This window comes from Hetaerina americana, unplaced genomic scaffold (assembly GCF_022747635.1).
Source record: "Hetaerina americana unplaced genomic scaffold, ioHetAmer1.1.p SCAF_3, whole genome shotgun sequence".
Classification (NCBI taxonomy): domain Eukaryota; kingdom Metazoa; phylum Arthropoda; class Insecta; order Odonata; family Calopterygidae; genus Hetaerina; species Hetaerina americana.
Window position 1 is genome coordinate 29,154,042 of NW_027286874.1, and position 20,942 is coordinate 29,174,983.

At 36.2% G+C, this 20,942-nt stretch overlaps 1 protein-coding gene across 2 annotated transcripts in view; it reads left to right on the forward strand.

Moving 5' to 3' along the window:
- eIF4B (eukaryotic translation initiation factor 4B) overlaps positions 1 to 11,333 on the forward strand; it is a 30,479-nt gene extending 19,146 nt beyond the window's left edge. The window contains exons 7-12 of one of the 2 annotated variants that reach the window (XM_071588755.1): positions 1,976 to 2,198; positions 2,657 to 2,750; positions 4,383 to 4,467; positions 4,647 to 4,783; positions 8,918 to 9,050; positions 10,071 to 11,333. In XM_071588755.1, the coding sequence (XP_071444856.1) occupies positions 1,976 to 2,198; positions 2,657 to 2,750; positions 4,383 to 4,467; positions 4,647 to 4,783; positions 8,918 to 9,007 (629 nt within the window). In that variant the 3' untranslated portion in view covers positions 9,008 to 9,050; positions 10,071 to 11,333. The remainder of the gene's footprint in view (positions 1 to 1,975; positions 2,199 to 2,656; positions 2,751 to 4,382; positions 4,468 to 4,646; positions 4,784 to 8,917; positions 9,051 to 10,070) is intronic. The other variant, XM_071588756.1, reaches the window with a different exon arrangement.
- Positions 11,334 to 20,942: the final 9,609 nt, after the last annotated feature.

Consider the following 20,942-nt stretch of genomic DNA (forward strand, 5'->3'; position numbering starts at 1 on the left):
CTTTTGTTTACATTTAGTTAAGTAGGAGGACATAAATATTAATTCATAGCTGTGCAGACTATAAAACTTTGAAGTTCAAATATTATAAAGTTTTTGGAGGAAAGTTTGAGTAGTCTACTCTGAGGAATACAGGGGAAAAATCATACAGTATAAGAGGTAAACTTAAAAATCTTCTAAATCACATTGTACTTGCTCAATAACCCAACCAGTAGCTGACCCAGTAGGCTTCTCATGTGAATAACCAAATTGTGAATTTGTCACCCAACTCATTAAATAAATGAGGGCAACCATTAACAATCGAAGTTTGCGAACCTTAGAAACTGCTTGAGGCGACGCGTGAGTTTGCACTGGAACGGGTCCGTTGATCGACTCTAACTTATAGTAACCGGCCAATCGTAGGAAAACGTAGCAGTCCGGCATGTGAACTGGCTTCTACAAAATCCAAGATGGCATGTTTCAGGAACGGCTTTTCCTATCTATCTGTGAAACAACGCGAGGCTCATGTTGTGGCCAGCCTCTTTTATAAGAGTACTCAGAGATAGCCTTCATAATTACAGGTATTATTAGAACTGCTCCTGTTGCAAATAAAATTAAAATTTACAAGTTTTCTTGCATCATCTGTTTGATAATATGACACATTAATGTAAATCTTGCAAATTCTATTATGTCTCAGAAATTTCAAAAAACAATATTAGATTGTCCTAGAGTTTCCTTCGGCATGGTGATGTGTGCCATATTTTTCTTACTCTTTGGCTAATCAGCATTTCTTTGAAAGGGTTATGTTTGTGTATGATTCCCCCCTTCTGGTTCTCCCTCTGTTCCACAGCCCCTCTCCCCCCTACCCAACCGTCCTCTGCCCTCTCCTTCCCTGACGCCATACCCAACCGCCTTCTCCCCCTCCCCCCATACACACTCACCAGTTTCCCTTCTCTTTCCCCTCCTCCCAATTCTCCAAAGCCTCCCCCCCCCTCTTCTCTGTCTATTATATAAAGCTGTGTGCCTTCTGTACTTTACCTGATGATGACTTTGTAAGTTGAAACCTTGGTCATGTATGATAAAATATTTGTGGAAGAACAAGTATTTTCTTTTCCAATATGAATCGCTTCAACAAAGTGATGCCTCAAACCATTCTGCTATATGAGCTTAAAAGTGCAGAGTGAGGTGTATAATTATATATGTATCACTACTGCAAAATTGAGATTGTGGGGTATAATTAGTGTGGGTGTAAGGAAAGATTGGAGGCAGAAGATAAAATGAGTAGGGATGGTATCAGTACTCATGTGGGGATTGTTGTCAAATTCATGGAGGGTTAGCTCTAACTGTGGAAAAGCCAAGCCATAATTTTCATTCCTTCTCCAAGGGGAGTAATTGCGTGACTTATATCATCCCTACTCACATCACCCCTCCCATCTGATCCCTCATTAAAATAACCTCACCTATACCTACCCAACCTCATTTTGTGGTACCTATGCATTTATATGCCTCAAATTGGGTTTTTAAACTTGTATTTTACCTAAGGATGATGCATAAGTATTGAAACAGGTTGCCAGAAATTACAGTTTTATTATTTTCCATGACAGTGAATTTCCATGACTTAGAGCCTGCCACTAGTATCTATACATTCAGGATTATCAACCTAAGCAAAATTAACATAATTTACTTAAGTCTATTCTTTCCACAAGTGGGAACTTCATCCTAACACATTATTATTATAGATACTAGAGGTTATAATATCAAATTATAACCTCTAGTATTATATATACTAGAGGTTATAATTTGTGGCACATGCATATTTTATGGAATTAATAGCAGATAATTATATTAGTGTCAAAATTAATTGTATCATAGAATTCCGAAAGTGGATGCCCAGTCTCATTTTTTTTGTTTCATTCATTTTATGACTTATTGATTGTAATTTGAAATACCTAAGTTTAATAAAGTTTCTTAATATGAATTATTTGTATTCAAATTTTAGACCCTGCGAGATCAAGGCCAAAACTGAATTTGGCCCCTCGAACAAAGGCTCCCGAAGAAAAGAAACCTGATGTAGCTCCAGTAGTTGCTTCCTCATCAATTTTTGGTGGTGCCAAACCTGTTGATACAGCTTCAAGGGAAATGGAAATTGAAAAGAGACTAGCTAGAGAGCGTGGGACTGGTGATGGCATCCCATCTGCACCCAGCCGTAACCCGGAGTCTAGGTTAGCTTGTAATTTAATGGCATAGAAGGCAATGGTGAAGTATCATAGTCAGAAAAATGATTCTAAATTAAATGGTTTAACTAAATAAAAAATTGTAATATTGTCACTAGCATCATTATATAAACCAAAATTATTTTATATTTGCTACTTGCTTCTTGATATCAGGAAATGTGGTCTTGATATTTTAATAAACTTTTTTGTTGAATAGTTCATGTAGTCTGTCATGCTACCTAATACCATTCACACTTTTCAATTCATTGGTTAATTTTAAACGGTCATTTATTGCCCATTTTAAATTTAAGTAAGTACAACCAAATTCATGAGAAATAATTGAAATTGGTTTCTGATACCAGCCACCTTTGATCTTTATTAATTTTGTCATTAATAATCAGAATTGGTAAATGAGCCACATTTTTATCAATTGCAGACTTCTAAATGTCTCTCTTATTGCTATTTAGACCCAAAAGTGGGACCGAGGATGAAGAGGAAGAGAAACCTCGCAAGGAGAATTTTTGGGTTCGGCGTTCTCAGAGAGCCACTGATGAGAATCAGGTATTTGAACTGTTCCGCATGAACTGTAACTTTGTTATTATTATTTGATGGTATAAATTTTCTCAGTGAAAAGAAATCATTGGTATGTCTGTTTTTTATGCCTATCAGTTTTATGGAAATACCACGAAAAAAATCTTAATTCTTGTTACCTTTCTCCATTTGTTGAGTGCACTCACAGAGTTGCAAATTTAGTTTTAATTAAACAATACCTTATTTCTTTTAAGCCTCTGATAGTTCAAAGCCCTCTCCTATAAAAAGGATTTGAGTTGAATATTCACAAACTACTATACTTGAATAAAATATTTAATTCATATTTTTGCTAAGAGTTTATGACAATTTGTGATGTTCTTTGAATTTCTAATTTTTTTGTTGAAAGAATTGCTGTGATTTATTCATGTGAATTTATCAGTTGAATTTGAACTGATGAACTAATACCTAAATGAATAGAACACAAATGCCTTTTCAGGGTTTGTAATTATAGAGGAGATGAGCTGCCTGGTAACAGTTTGATTTTGTTCTCTAAAAAGATCTAAAGTTACTCGATCAAAAATTTGGGAAAAAGAGGGAATTTGATATGCAAGTTCCTTATGAGAAAGATGTCTTTTAGTTGTGTTATTAATTTAGGATTGCTGCAAGCCTTAGCACTTAAAGGCCCTGGTAAAAACCGAACCTATATTCAGACTGGCTTTACAGATACCAGTGACAACTGAAGTGGTGAAGGGGATGATCCCAAAAAAGTTTAATCAGATTTCAAGTGCTTGGCAGAAATTAAACGGAAAAGGTAGCATTTTTGTTGGGGAAATTTGGAAAATGTTGAGAATAGGAATCCATAAAACCCAGTGTAATTACAGCTCAGTTGTTGATGTACCAAATAAAATTTGTTTGTTGTCAAAATTATTGTTTGCACTCAAAGCCAGACAGGAAATGTATTACTTCTTTCTTTACTTATTGAATATTTATTTCCTAATTTACTTGTCCTGGTCAAACTGGACTACTGGCTGTCAAATCAACCATTTGTTCCACAATATGCTGGAAAAGTTAAACATACTGGTGCATCTATGCTTGGAAGTGTTAGCATCTTTGTGCACAACCAGCCTCTGAAATTGACAGGCTGTTGAAATAGTGCGGACTTGTGCCATTAATGCAAGCATGTAGGTCTAGTGACTTCTGGAGTGAACAAATGGAACCTTTCTATTTTGCTGATTTTAATTTTCTCTTTTTTAAATAATTATGTGACAAATTTGCTATAAGTTTTTTAAAGCAATGGTAACAGTTCCAGCTGGTGAAAAAGTGGTCCCAATGGGCCTATCTGTGCATTTTCAAATTAAGGGTTCACCTCAAGGAGAAGTTGGTTGACCCTCAAATGAACATCCTGCTATAGTTGTAGCTAGTGAGGTTGAGGAACATGTCTGGAGTAACATGTTTTCTAGGTTCTTTCCTTAAGCTTATTTATTTCCATGGAGTCATTATTCCTGTAATGAATCTTTCTGTACTGTCAATACTTGCCTTTATGTTTACTGAGTGTCAGGGGGCCTTATTAGCAAAGATGTTTTTTGACGCTCTTTCTGGAAAAATATTTTGTTAAGACATCATATTTATTTTCTGCCAGTAACATCATTCATTTCTTTGTAGGGAGAAAGGAGGGATCTATCTAGTGAGAAAAATAGGTCATCTGACGATGAGACGCCATCAGCCGTTGAGCCTCATTCAGGAATGGGTGAGTTTCATCTCATTTTTTAAGTACTGTACACCAAAGACACAGCTTTCAGTGACACTTCAGGATTACTCTGCATTTGATTATCACATTTTAAAATTTAAATGCACATGGTTTTTTTTCTTTTGCTGCATGTGTTGTCATTGAGAACTAAAATGTTGATTCTTAATTTTTTATGTTAGGCTCCTCTAAAGAAGATGTGGATTCATCTGAAGGCAATGAAGTTAAAGGTCCCTCAGCTTCTGGGAGAACTCATTCTGGTGCAACTGTTCGAGACAATACAGCTAAAATGCCTGAATATTTTAAAGAGCCTGCTCCTGTGAGTAATCTCTTCTCTTCTTGAAGTAAGATCTGGTGCTTTCCCGGCGTATTTGCTTGATGGAAGTTTTCCCGGGTCTTCCACCAGGTCAGGGGTTCCATATTGGCCGACATTTCGATGCCCGACTCATGCATCATCCTCAGGGTAGATAAACGCTACCTTAAGGACAATGCATGGGTCGGGCATCGAAACATCAGCCAACATGGAAGCCCTGACCCGGTGGAAGACCTGAGAAAACTTAATCTTCTCCTCTTGATTACTTATTTACAACAGCTTCACATTGGCTGGCAAACCACCAAAGCATAACATACCCTGCATAGGTTGCTATATTTTTTATGGCATATGGGCACCTAAAATATGTACTACAAATTTTTTTTGGCTTTTGATTTTGCCCTGAACTTATGTAAACATGAATGTGTGGTTCCTGTGATTCTATAATGGTCATTTTTTTTTCTTGTGAAGATGGGACTATACGTGAGAAAATCAAAATTTTTCTATTTTTAGGGTTTTGTGCTAAGAAGAATCTCTTTCATCCTATCTTATATTACATGATTCTTGCTTAACTATTATCATATCAAATCAGCAGATTTGTTCCAGTATGGCATATTCTTAATAAATAATACTTGACCATGAGATAAAGGTAATGGCAATAATGGCATAGTTAGGTGTTATTGTAAAATGACCCACAACTACAGTGGAACCTCATAATACGAGCATAATCCATTCCACAATCTTTCTCGTAAAGTAAAACACTCATTTAGTTATACAAATTTTTGAATTTAATTGATGTAAATAACAATAATGCATTCCATGCCAGAAAAAAATTCTGTTTCAGGCTTATTCAAATAAAATTATGTATAAATTGTTCAGGATCATGGATCATGTTCATTTTTTCTTCTATCGTGGAATTAAGCTACTGGAAATGCAAACTTAAATTGAAAAGCAAAATAGAATCAAAGTAAACTGTTAATTATTTATGCTGCATGCCTAATTCCTTTTTATTAGAAAGCTGTCCAGTCATTTGTTTTTGCCAATGCTTTAAAATTTGTTAAAAATGGAAGGGTAAATGATGGTGAAATAAATTTATGGCATGCATCTCCACAACCTTATTAGGGCGATGCCTCATGCGCATGGTACGATGCAATAGTTTTCTGTGCCCTCACACCTCATTTAACATGCTGTTTTGGACTTGACCCTTCTTAAAAACCCTTGAGTTTTTAAATTGCTACCAAGCAGGGATTTGAATTTTAAATCCCTGCTTGCATTTGTGCAAAATAAAGCTTGAGATGGCCTTCCATTGTCTTAAGGTGGGGCAATGGTTTCTCTTCTACTGTTACATGTAGAATTATAGGTTTACTTTTGCATCTTCTTCCAGAAGAGGCCCGTCTCGTCACCGTGAATAACCTTTTTTTGCCGGTAACCCTCAGAATCTATGAGCTTTTTGAAATCACCAATGAAGTTCTCTGTTGCCTTTGGCTCAGAGCTTGCTACTTCACAATGCCATGGATGACTATTCTTCTTGTTAACTTCTCAAACCTAGCACAGCTCCCATTAAATACTTGTTTGGCAGTTAAAGATCTTTATGACAAAAATCAGTTCCCCCTTCTCACATATTTCATTCTTGGCAATGGTGTCTCATTGTAATTGTTTTTCATTAATGCATATGAGAAACCGCCTTCCAACATCATTGAGAATAGGTGACCATTGCATAGATACTGTTGTCCATGTTCTTGATAAAAAGGCCATTCGTTAATGTCCACTGATTATTGATGCTACTAGATCAGCCACGATCAAACTTTGTTCTCAATTTTCAGTGATTTAACTTTTCAATTCTACTGTTATTTTTGATTTTTATATTCTTGCAGCTTTGTTCTTGTGAATTTTCACCGGGGTCAATTTTAAAATTATGTACAAAGTTATTAAACCTGAAACAAATAAATTACTAATATGTTTTAACAGGAGTTTGGAAAAATTTGTGATCACTAGCGACATTATGATGCTAGTAGAACGAGTGCTCGCAACGAACTGCAGTAGCAGGCATGCAATGAATCCAAGTGAACATGAACCCTCTCCTCATTACTCGTTATTCAAAAAGTTGCCCATTTAGCGATTCGTTTTCGGGACCAATTTTTGTGATTGCTATGCAAATTACTCGCTGTACGAGGTGCTCATTAAATGAAGTTCCACTGTGCAACTCTTCTTTCTATTTTTGATAATTGACCGTAGTCAAAAACTTAGTTATTTTTTCGTTGATAGGAAGTGCACGATAATTCATCTTAGTAATGTAATACAAGATGTTATAATTTATTGAGATGTGAGATTTGTACAGGAAATTGTTTGTTACGAAACTGTACTCATGTTCCAACAAAATTTTAACATTGTGAAGGTTTATTGTTGGTCCCAGTGGAAAATCTGAATTTTATGTTTTAATTCAAGCCACTATGTAATATTTCTGGATTTCAGGCACTTACAGAGGTCGTTACCCAGTAATTTCAGATTTCCTGCAGCAACACCTATCACTTATAAATGGAAATTTTAGCATGCACTTGTACCAATGACAACAGTTATCCTCGGCTTTATTATCACTTCCAGGTCTTCTGGTATGACCCAAATTTGCCTTCTGCAGAATTTGTGGATATTTATGTATGTGACCCAAATAATTGTCATGAGTGAGTTCATATTCTATCCGGACCAAGCATTAAATGTCAGTATCTAAGGCCATTTGTTGTTTATAAAGTTTGTCTCAAAATTTTAGCCACTTACGGAAGCCATGGGTATCCCTTGGAGGTTTACCATCCTCACAAAGTCTTGGGGTAGAAAGGCACTCATAGAAGCATCAACAAATGCTACTTATGAAGTGCTAAAAATGCCCACTTAGTCTCATTACTACAAAATTCATGGAACCCCTCAAGAAAATTGACTTCTCCTACTGAAGCTTAAGCATTTTAGGAAAGTGCTCTTATTTGCACAACATGCTTAAGTACTACTTCAGATATGGTATTAGGAGGTAAAATTAGTTCTTTCTGAAGATAGGTTTTTTCTGTCAAATCATTTTCACTTAGCAGCAGTAAATACATTGAGTTCTGAATGGCAAGTAATTATGTGATAATTATTGGGGTTGGAAATTAAATGATTTTGTGTGTATAGTTAATGTCACTAACACTTGAAAGTAGGCATGGAATAGATGTTATGGATTCATTATTTGGTATTCTCCAAAGTTCTTATTTTAAAATATAGGATGGAAGAGTTTCATATTAGTGGTAGATTTAGGAGAGGTAGCTGACAGCTGAGGTCATTTAGAAAATTAGAAGTAATATAATGTTATTAGCAATATCAGTTTTGAACTCGCACATATCTCCATTCACTGTCAAGCACACATTCACGTTCATTCTTGCTGGAATATTTACAGCACCAGGGCAACTTCATCTTCCTTGTTAGCTGTTGAAGAAATGGAAGTTTGAAGATCTTTTGTGTACAGGTTCATTTCACATTTTCATGGCAGCCTTTTTGTTTTCAAAATATACCTTTTTTGTAGTGGGTCGTGGCATCTTGAAAGTGTCCTGCTTACAAATGACCTTTTGGCATTTTAATCTGTTTTCTCTTGTTCATTTCTAATAATACTACATTACCATATTATTGGTGAATGATCTGGTGCTTTCCCAGTGAATAATCTGCATGAAATTGAACCCAAGAAACATTCACACAGATTGTTGACCATCCCTCCTGTAATTAGATTTTTCAACTATGGAAAAACTGCCAGGGTTTCCCCTCTTGTCTACTGTTTTTATTAGTATCGTGTGTTGTGTAACCTTGTACTTGATCTAATTCCTCATGCAAGATTGTGGCACATTATACCTTCATCTGACAGCACAATTTCCTTTTCATCACCATCTCCGATTACTTTTAGTTTTTCATTGTCTCTAACAGCATTTTGCACCTAATCGTTTTAGGAACTATTTGTTCACAGAGGGAATTTAATAAATTATCAGTCTATCTTGTGAAAAATGTACACATGAAGTAAACATGACGTATTGGTAGGAGGGTGTTAGAGGGCATAAATCTAGAGCCTGATAGCCGATAGAACGGCGATGAGGCAAACAACACACTCAACCCTCCAATCTCATGCTGCTTCAGGGCCTGGAAGGCAGAGAAGGGGTTGACTCACCTACCCCAGGGACTTCTGAAGAGGGCAGAGAGATAAGGGAGGGGATTGAAATTGTGTAAGATGCGCACCTGCCGCCTCTGCGGCAATATCTGGGAACAAAAGGTACGCATGATCCATGGGTTTATACGATAAAAGTTCTATATGTCTCCTACCTCCTCCTCAAGGCCAATGTGAATAAGCTTGACAACTTATGGGACTTCATTAAAATCGTTTGTCAAGTATCCCATGAACTCAGGACTTATGGTTATTTTTAATCCCTTCGTTGGGAGATTAGATTTTTGCTATGCTAGTGTTCGGAAATTGTTAGTGCAAAATAGCAGCTGTTTGGACAACTGCTACTTACATTAGTATGAATTTTCTGCTCAATGCAGTAAATCTACTTCTAATGAGAGTTCAAAACAGCTGACCACTCATGTCTATTGAACCCTCATTATTGCCAAAGGTGATTCGGTGATAACTCTTTTGCTATTACTTTCAGGATAGTATAACTACTTTAGTGGGTATGTTAATGGACATCAACTAGGAAAGTATTAATTTTGATTTTAGGTACTTTTTCATTGTCTTAACATGATTTTGTCACATTTACTCCAGAACTCGTGGGTTTGTATAGGTTTTGTAGGAGGAAAATATGCATTGCTGTTTTTCTTGCAATTATGTAAAGATTTCATCAATTAATTAATACCTGGCCAACTTGTTTTATCCTCATTCTATCAGGATTACACTTAAATTGCACAGTTTTGTCAGGTCAGAGAGATAATTACAGCTCGGAAGTCCTAGAGAAATGTTTTTCACTTATTAGATTTGAGAGTGGAGACTTTTACTGTATTCTGGTGTCTCATTCATAATGAATAATGTGAGTTCAAGGTAGCTATTCAACTAATATTTGGTAAAGTATTTGCCAGTTGTTCTACTTACCAATTAATACATTATGTAATTAGCATAGGTCAACATGCCGAGCCAAGATTATGATGGGTATTATTTTTACATATTTTACTACTATTTCAAATTTATTTACTTGCAGCTCTAAAATTTGTAATTTATACCTAAAAAATGATAGTATGTAATAACTCTCTAATATAGTGTCATATTTTATCTGATGATTTTTATTTTTTTTTGTTTCAGAACTTCTTTGTTTCAAACAAGTTTGCCCCGCTTCCAGATGAAGATGCAGCAGATAATTCTGATTAGGTTCTTCTTAAAGAGTTGGGGAGGAAAAGTCAGGGTTGCATAATTCTGGTGGATTTTACCAAATGGCTATTGGATTACAGATTCTAGATAAACTAGGCATATCCACACAGCCTGTGGCAGTGGTTTATGCTAATGCCTGACTGAACAATCGGGGCTGAAAAATCACTTTTGAAGTCTGAAGTTCGGAACTGTGTACATTTGACAAAAATATGTTGGATAATGGTGTTGCTTGCAGTTCTCTTGGTGTTAAGTAATGGCATGTTTAAAAATTAAGGCTGACTGAAGATGTCCAAAACTCTATTCCCATAAAAATTTTGAAACCTATTGAATTTTGAGTGAAACCTATAATGTGAAATACAGTTTGGGATAAGGGTATACAGTGAGCTATGTCATTACTCTGACAAAATGTTGCAACTTATGTATTGAATACCATTAGTCCCACCATACTGGAACTATAAATGTCATTTTTTTACACTTTAGTTGTTGCTTTGGAATGTTAAGTCCCATTATTTTAACAAAATTATCTGGTTAAATCTCTCAGAAAATATTACAATATTTTAGCCATTTCATTTCTCTATATTAGAACTCAAATAATGTTACACATTCAGATGTTTGCTAGTTATCCTTGATTTATTGTTATATTATTGGACTCCCGCATATGCTTTACAAGGATTATTGTAAGACTGGTTGTTATTATTGTCCGTCATTTTTTTTGTAGCGAGTGCAATTTTTTAAATGTGTGTAGGTGTATAATTTTGCAAGATATACTAACATAATTTTCTTTTTTTTCTTTCTACTTTGATGGTGAAAAGCTTCTTGCGCTCCCAATGGCTATATATTGTTGTCAAAAGTTATTACTGGCTTTTGTCAAAATTTGATTAGATGGTTGAGTAATTTTGGGGACCAGAATGTAATTTAATGCCTATCTTTCTGCTCATCCTATGAGCCATTGCTTGATGTCTGGATAATTGCAGTGCACCATGGATAATCTTGAACAGGTCCTATAAAGTTTTTCCCAAGAATCTGTTTTTTCCCTTATTTTTAAACTGTATAGGGGGTGTGTTGCCAATTTTCCTTCCTTAACAAATATCATAATAATTTTCCAAGCAAGGTTTATTACAAATAAGGCAAATGGCCAAACAAACATCTGAGCTGTCAAAATCATGGTTGTTTTTAATAAACCTTTCATGAAAATCATTAAGCTACTTTGTTTTGATGCATTAAGACAAGATTGGGAGATTTATTTTTGATATATAGTGATTTTTTTATGATGGAGTGTGCTTAGGTTTACCTTTAAAAATTGTACCCTGAAAAAGATCGCTTTATAGATAAGCCCAAAGATCAAATAATGCTTAATTATTCAAGTAAATCTGTGTTTGTTTCAGAAACAAATTGAGCTGCAATATTTTGGCTGTAAATTTATCTTTTTGGGGAGTATATAGCATTGCATGACTTATTTGTAGCTATGAACATTGTTGAAATGTTTTTGATCCACATGATACATAGATCAATTTGAAGCTTAAGGTATTGGCACAGTAGACCCATTTTGAAAGAACAATCCCATGTTCCTTAAATGCATTATAGGGTAAATGATGTGTGCGAATTCTCTCCTGTATTAGGGATCCAGTATGGCCAATTTGGCGATATTGCTTGGTCACATGTGATTCAGGGTATACTACCTTGATCAAAAAGTTCCCGGAATAACCACCGTGTGGCGCTCCCATCGTTCCGATTTGAGTTCTGTTTTTTTTGTTAAATTGGCACATCTGTTGTTGATATTCCCTTTAAATCTTAGTGTCATAACTTGACATTTGCAAAAGTTACGGTCGGTTTTCGGTATGTCCATCAGTGCTTCCTGCGATTTTTCCATTACTTCCTCTCGGCTGCTAAAACGCGTTCCCCGTAATGGTTTTTTAACTCGATTGAACAGAAAGAAGTCACAGGGAGCCAAATCAGGTGAATTCGGTGGCTGTTGGATGGTATTTGTTGCATTTTTCGTCAAAAAATTACGAATAATGATAGCACTGTGCGACGGTGCGTTATCATGGTGCAAAATCCACGAGTTTTCTGCCCACATTTCTGGTCTCTTTCGGCGAATTGCTTCACGCAAACGTCTCATAACGCCCAAATAATACTCTTTGTTTACTGTCTGGCCTTCTGGCAAAAATTCATGATGCACTACACCGTTGTAATCCATGAAAACCGTCAGCATTGCCTTCTTTTTTGACTGAAAACGACGTGGTTTTTTTGGTCTCGGCTCATTTGGTGAACGCCATTCACTTGCCTGATGTCTGGATTGCGTGTCGTACTCATAAACCCACGTCTCGTCTCCAGTAATGATCCTTTTGATGAATGTGGGATCGGATTCAGCCTCGCAAATCATGTCTTTTGCGACGTCAACACGGTCTCTTTTTTGCATGAAATTGAGGTCTTTTGGCACCAACTTTGCTGCTACACGAAGGAAACCCAAATCATTAACCACAATGTCTTGGGCGGATCCATAGGCAATGTTCAAGTCCTCCGCTATTTCTCTGATGGTTAATTTGCGGTTATTGACCAACATTTCTTTTACTTTATCAATTTTTTCACCGACTTTCGATGTCGATGGTCTGCCACTGCGTTCATCATCTTCGATTGACTCACGACCACTTCTGAACCGCTCGTGCCACTGGTAAACGACCGTTTTTTTTAGAGAATCGTTTCCGAAACACTTTTCCAACATTTCCAACGTCCGTGCGCCACTAAATCCGTTTTTTACGCAAAATTTAATACAAGTTCGTTGTTGCAAATTTAAATCCATTTCTGAAATTGTAAAAAATCGCCAACACACACAGAGATAGATGTACTCTTGGCTACGTAACTTTTGCAAATGTCAAGTTATGACACTAAGATTTAAAGGGAGTATCAACAACAGATGTACCAATTTAACAAAAAAAACAGAACTCAAATCGGAACGATGGGAGCGCCACACGGTGGTTATTCCGGGAACTTTTTGTTCAAGGTAGTATGACGCTAGCCAATTTATAGCATTAGTAGAACCTCCGGCATGAGAAGTGTATACCAAAGTGACCCAAGTTTTTCTGGCAGGTATATCTGATGGTCACTTGCACAAATCTCACCTAATCCCTCTTCTTTCTACCTCTTTCATGCACAATTTTACCACTCTCTCATGCTAATCAATTTTATAATCTTCGAATTTATCTGGGTTTAAGGATGCCCTCATGATATTATCCACAGTAATCAAACCCAAAAGTTGGCATGAGTGACAGTAGAGCTTGCTTAAAATTCAACCTAATGGCACATGAAGTTCACACAGCTTGTGTAAAGCTGAGGGTGCTCAAGAACATCACTTGGAATCTGGCCTGAACCCTTCAGTCTGTAGCCAAGTGTTCTACCTGCTGCAATACCATTCCCCTGCTGCTGAAATTTTAAGTAGTAGATTTATCATATGAACCTGCTCAGCTTAAGAATTGGCATCAATAATTTTTCAGGGTGGCAATCCTGATGTCATGTCTTTACCATTATTATTTTACGTTTATTATTGATGACTTGAACAGTATACAAACATGAAAAAATATTAACAAGGTTTTCTTGGAACTTAAGACAACAAAAAAGAGGTACGTATGCTTCCCTTGGAGACCGCCTAAATTTACTTATGAAGTAATTTAAGACTTTTGTATGAAATGAAACTTATGAATTAATATTCAGTTAATGTATTCATTGAATGAATATCTTTTATGCTTAGCTGTAATCCATATTAATGCCAGATAAACATGCTAATGATCCCATGATGATTATTAAGTGGTCAGGTGGTGGTTCTTGGTATTGTACCCAAGCCCAAGATTTTAAGTTTTAAGGATGGTAAGAATTTTAAGTGGTAATTCAATTCTCATTAACCAAAAGTAATATGTGATAATACTTGTCAGAGCATTTGATACATCCTGCCTGTTATTCTTCATGGAGCAAGCTATCTTAGCACTAGCATACATGCTAATGTTTACATGAATTAAACTACAGGTACTATACTAAACCATAAATTTAAAAGTGTAATCACAGTATGTGCACAAACTGTCATTTGCCTTATGAAGAATTTAATTCAGCCTTTAATTAAAAGAAATTATGCTGTCAAACTATGGCCTGCCTTAGTGTTATACTGAAGGAATGGGCTAGTTAGCTTTCTCTTTGCAAGGGGAATAGTTTCCTAATTCTTTATCACGTTTTTCATCTCAAAGAATTACCAAAATGTTGAATTTTGGAAAGTCTTCAGAGGATTGATTAAGCCTGATTTTTCATTATCAAATGAAATTCAATTTTCGTTCTAAATAAATATTTCTGAACAAATTGAGTAGCTTCAGGGGTGATGTGGTGGAATTCGAACCTAATGAATAACTGGTTGTAGCAATTTTCCACTTGTTAAACAATTTATTTTACTTAGGAGAAAAAAACACAATTTTACCTTTGCTTTTCTACAGAATAATATATAATATTCAGAATATAATATTCTGTAGAAAAGCAAAGATAAAATTGTGTTTTTTTCTCCTAAGTTAATAATGGAATTCTACAAAGTTAAGGCCTCAACCATTCAGTGCAATTTATTTTACGGCCAGGTTTCGATGCATTACATCATCATCAGGTGATGATCTGATGATGTAATACATTGGAACCCGGTCGTAAAATAAAAATATTAAGTGGAAAAGTGCTACGATCAATTATTCATCATATTTTTCTGAGATTGTATTTCTGGTGATTGAAGTAGGAGGGTGAGAAAGGTATCTAGATATGATCGGGTCATCTCAATGTGAAGCCTTTCATTGGACCTGATTTAGTTTTCCATTGCTTCATGCCATAGGTACATTCATTTTAAATTTACATTGGACCCTAGGAATTAGAAGTGCATGCTGTGATTAGCCAGTTAAATATTAGAGTTTGCTTTTATTTGAAATGAAGCAATTGCACAATTTGAGCAATATCATAACCATAAGGGACATTGAAGTTGAGTGCTGGACAACTGACAGGTGGCCCCATATAAGTTTCTGGGTAATTAATCTTGGCCTTCACTTGAACTGTGATTATTTGACTACCAGATATACCTGGGGACCATAGTGGAAACAAGGAAATGTTATGCGTGAATTTCAAATACTGGAAAGGGTATATCACTGTACTGACACATTTTAGTCAAAGAGTGCCCATCAGTCACGAAATCTTAAAATGTAATGATTTCATTCTTGTCGTGAAAAAAGCCATAAATTGAATCAGAAAATGTTTATATCTTCATAATTTTTTAATGGAACCCTGGAAGAGAAGGGACATACTGAAGTGTATAACTTATCTTTCTTGAGGATATCTCTCATCATAATGACATTGAACCCGATGGTTTTCTGTGACACTAAATGAAATGGTTAACTCCAATTGAATTCCGATTGCAGACGAATGGTGCTTCTCTCTCAGGGGTAGAGCATTGGACTACTGCCAGGAGGGTCTGGGTTCAATTCCTGGGCACCCAAACTAATTTTTTTGGGTATCAGATCTTCCGGAATGAAACTGGCTCTCATACCCTGATATGTGAATTTTACACGCCATCAGACTTAGTATTGGGGTAACTCTAAAATCACCTTACCTGCCAAACCGACCTTGGGGTTGATTATTTCGTGTTTATAGTTTTTTTATGGACTTTAAAGTGGGAATTAATTATTAGCAACATCACAATATAGCAAGTTAAAATAATTCATGTCACTGGGTCATGTGATAATTATTTCCCAGTGAATTCTAGGACTAGAGGGCTATTTTACATTTAAAAATTAGGTATTGATTTCAATTTCTGTGATTGCATTCCCTGCAAACTTAAGTGCATTGAAAATAAGGACGATTATATTAGGATGACAGAACTAATGCAAGGAAAATGAACAACAAAAATTATGGAACATTTATTATCAAACCACACTTGGAAAATATTTAACTATTGTAACATACATATATACATGCTTATGGACTCTTAATATTACGTCACTGGAATGTAGTGTACTTAGCTGCGGAGATGAATGGGAAGAAAAGACTGATGCTTCAAAAATGCAACTTTTTTTCTTTGCTCCGTAGTAGCTTCCTAATTACAATTTTCCATAGGGGTTATCCTGGTGCATGTCTATGTCCAACATTTCATCTATAAAATTTATGACAGTACCTAGGATCTCCCTGACCATTAAGATAACTGGTTTTTCAGAAGGTTCCTCTTCAGATTCCGGAGAAATATTTCCCTCAGCCGAAATACGTTGAGCTATTTCTTCTTATCTTAATGTTTGTAAACCCAGATCACGTATGTCGACTTAAGGCAGTCCTTAACTTAAATAGCCAAGGATACTTCCCCTGCAGACAGCAAAAGTCCCTAATAATATTCATGTTCAAATCCTTTGTATTATATATCAACCACTTCTTCATACGTCTTTTTCCAAACATTTTCAATAGCCAATTGTTCCCCCCCCCCCTTCAATAATTAGCCCAGTTGAAGCGCACAAACTTCAGGCTATATATTTTTTATTGATTATTTTTCTCCGTCTTCAATCTCATCATTACTTGACAGTTGCACTTCAAAAACTTGAAACTGTATAGCCTTTTGCAATCGACAATCACTCCTTGGTCCATTGGCTCAAAAATTGAAGTTCTTATTGAGGACAAAGCAAGGTACCCAATCTTACCATCCCCACTGTGTAAATTGTCAATGCCATGGAGGGGGCATTGGCCAAAATCGACAGCCTTATCTCTCTTGAAAGTTTTTACCTCATCCTTTTGAATTCTCATATCATTGACTAGATATTTCAGGACTTGGAGGACTAGTATGCAGTTGATGAATGCTTACAATGTACAGTCCATTCATTATTTTCCTAGGAGCTTATGATCGTCTTAGTTTTCCCACAAAAACAATCTTCAACTTGAGGCTGACATCTGCCGTTAGTCCAGGAACCTTTGATTCACACAATGAAGCTTACTTCCCTTCAGATAAAGCTCTCCAGAACAGACATTTCTTCCACATTTTGCAGTCGGCATAATTTAACCTAATTGGACCACTATCAGCACTCATAACTCCACTGAATTCCCTCGTACTAGAAAAATTTTCTACCCACACAACCAACCAATCTTTTTCAGCGTTTATTTGTGCCACAAATTCTTACACCACTTATTCACTGTTGCAAATACCACCTAAGGCTGGCATCTTCCAGCTTTAAATCTGACTGACCGCAATGCTTTCCAAGGCTTCTGGATATTAGCATCAAACTTGACAGCAAACGATTTTATCCTTCTGTCTTTTTCAAATTAGATTTTGTTAAGATATATCAAATCAGTGATAGGGGCCCTAACTTCCTTCCAATAACCTTCATCTTGTCTACAATGCCAAAGTGATGAACTTTCTATTAGTGATACACTTTTTAATGCAATTCTTGTTGAACTGTCGTGCTACCAGAGGAAATCAAAATAATTGCGTATGGGCTTCAAAAGTGTTCAAAGCACATGGAAACTAGCATACAATAGATACAATGTGATGAACGCGTGAATCAGTTTTTTCATGTACAAGAAGCACGGTAATTCATAATCACAATACTAGAAAAATGATGAAATATAAAATGGTTTTTCATGCCCAGAGAAACTTGCCGGCTAAATGTATTTTTCAGCAAACTAAAATAGTTGAGCCATTTTGTGGCCTTGAAAAAACATAGGCACAATATGTCTGTATTGGTGAAGGCTCATTATACAGCCAGGGACCTAGGATACATACACGTGTGTGTGTATACATATATTTATATAAATGTGCAAAAATTATATATTTTGAAAAATGACACCTTTATGGCATTCACTAATGTCCAATGCACTCACATGAAAAGAGATAGGAACACACATTAAAGACAAACACAAGTATGTTGAAGGAAGTGAAATCGAGCAGATCACAATCCCAAAAAAGCTCCCTTGGCTGGGACTTGAACATGTTTGTTCCAATCCCTTTTTCTCACATCTGTATCCACGTGAATGATGGGGTTTGCCATTTAGCAGGTTTGAATGTATATATGAATATGCGTGTGTGTATATGTACTGCATGTGTCCATAATGCAATTGAATTTCTCGTGCAGCTTCAATTGGTTGAAGTGAAATAGATCCACTTGGGAGTAGGTTGGACGGGGGCTAAGGTTTGCAGTCTCGGTGCTCTACAAGCTGTCAAAGCAGCAGGAGTCAGCTATTGTAGACCTTTGTGCACTGACCATGTCACAAAAAAAAAGGAATCAACAATCGAACAATTTTGCGCGATTACTAAGTTTTGCATTATCTTGAAAAAATCCCTTGAGGAGACTAATAAAATGATCTGGGAGGTTTACAGGAAATCTGCTGTGTCCTACTCACAAGTTTTGAGATGGTTAAAGGCCTTAAAGGAGGGCCTGGAAGAGGTTCACGATGAACAATGCTCCAAGCAGCCATCAACCAGCAAAACCTACAATGTGGCTCATGTTCGACAATTGTTGGACTCTGACCGTTGATTAAGTATCAAGATGGTTGCCAATGAACTGAACTTGTCATCTACCGTTGTGTTTTACATTTTTACTGAAGATTTAGTGATGAGGAGAGGGTGCGCCAAGCTCATGCCCAAGGTGTTTGCCACAAAGTGCAGCAAGTGCACGAATTCTTGGCCAAACCCCAGGTGCCAGTGCTTCCCCACCCCCCTATAGTCCTGACGTCACCCCAGCAAACTTCTTTTTGTTCCTTCGGATTAAGGCAGCCCTGAAAGAAACCAGTTTTTTTGTCCATAGAAGAGATCTTATCAGCAATGACGAAGACCTTACGAGAGGCACCCAAAGACTCCTTCCAGGGCACGACCGGTCATGCTAGAGTTGCTGATAAAAATGTGTAGAGGCCCAAGGACAGTACCTTGAAGAGCTTTAAGTGTTTGTGCGAATCTGCTCAATAATTTACTCTTAAAAAGTAATTACATTAATTTTGGAATGCACCCTGTATATACACACAAGCTCTGTCTGGAAACTATCCAGCCAAAAATATTTTGAGGCAAATCGGCTACCTCAAACAATGAGACCTAAGTCCCCTTCAAAGTACTCCCAAAAATCCCCTCTCCTCCCAACTAACATTTTCTTGTTTTTTTTCCTTTGCATCCATTTAACATTCTAAATCCTTCTCCATATTGACATTTCAAAAGACTCCAATCTACACCAATCGCCTTACTCAAATGATCACTTGAAACCAAACTGATCATCTCTACTGAATCATTTTCCCTGCTGTCTTATTGATCAGAGAACCACTTTAGCTGGATTCAAAATTAAACTTAATGTTCTATAGCCCACACACATTGCTGCCTTTCCATTTTGTGGAATAAGAATTTTTTGAAAAAATAATCAGACAAAATGTTCCAGCCAAAATCCTCTCTCATAGATGCTATGAATGAGTCAATAAAAACTTCAACACTTCCATCAACCTTGAAGTAGTTCCATGTGTATGAAGTCCACCCCATGCATTTTATGCAAACTCCTTACTTAATTAAAATTCCTAATGTCAGTAATAATGGCTTCAATATATTGCTCCCATCTGCCACTCATTTTCCTTCCATACTAATTTCAGCACAACATTACATTGTTTACAACGCATACAATGGTTTAAGAGATTTACTTTCAGAGGAGACCTCATGCTCAGGAATAGGAGTGGAGAATAATGGAGGTATGGTTCCTTGTTACAGTGATTTGCCTTAGTCCTGCTTGCTGGCCATTTTCAGTAGAACGAAGCAATAGCTTGAAAGCTCATTCCACATGATATGATAGGAACTATGGAAATGACAGTTTATCCATGAAGAAGGGTAAAAAAAGTTATCATTAATGATTAACCTCTGCATATTTGTACTAGTAATCACCAAATTTAGCACATTGTAGCTATTATTTGTAATTTACTCATTGTTTTCACGAAGGTCTTACTTTTTATTAATACATTTCACTTTACATGTAAAATAGGTTTTGGAATACTTCTTTCCCACTTTTGGTAGGTTAAAAACTATTGATAATGAAGTCAGATAATTTTAAAAAACTTCCTCCAAAACCTTAAGTATCATAACCCGCACAATACAAGGCCATACCTAAATGAACCTTTTATTTGTTAATCAACATTTTTTTGTAGCTTAATTCCACAAATAGCAAAGTTTATATTAACCTGAATTTTAATGCATTGACCTTTACTATGATTACTGAAATAATTGGGTTGTTAATGGCTATTCATTGGGGAAATATGAAGGAGAGGGATGAGGAAAAAGAATTTAAAAAGCAAAGTACCAACTCCTGGTGTGTCAATTGATAATTGGTGCCTCCAGAATAAGCTAATGTCAGCATTTTCACTCTCATTTGGGTGATACGAGATAGCCACCACCTTAAACCCATTGTCACCAGTTATCTTGTGCCACTCAAATATTAATCAGTAATAACAACATCCAGTTCATCCTAGAGGCATCCATCAGCAATTGACATGCTGGCTAGCAAACGAGCTTCATTAGTTACCATTTTAACCGTCACTCAATCTCCGCATTTCACAGTTTATGACCACTAAGAAGCCACATATGCAGTCTTATTGCTATTTGGCCTTGCACAAGGGTCCCATTTAAATCTATTAACCTCTTATTTTACCTTTTTCCAGAGAAACAACAGAGTAATTTCTTCTTGCATTGAACTCATCTTCTAAACTCACTTTAAAATTTTATTTATTGGTAGCAATAGGCAATCAAAAATATGAAATTGTGACTTTAAATTTTTTATCTCTTATATCAGAGTCCAGATAATT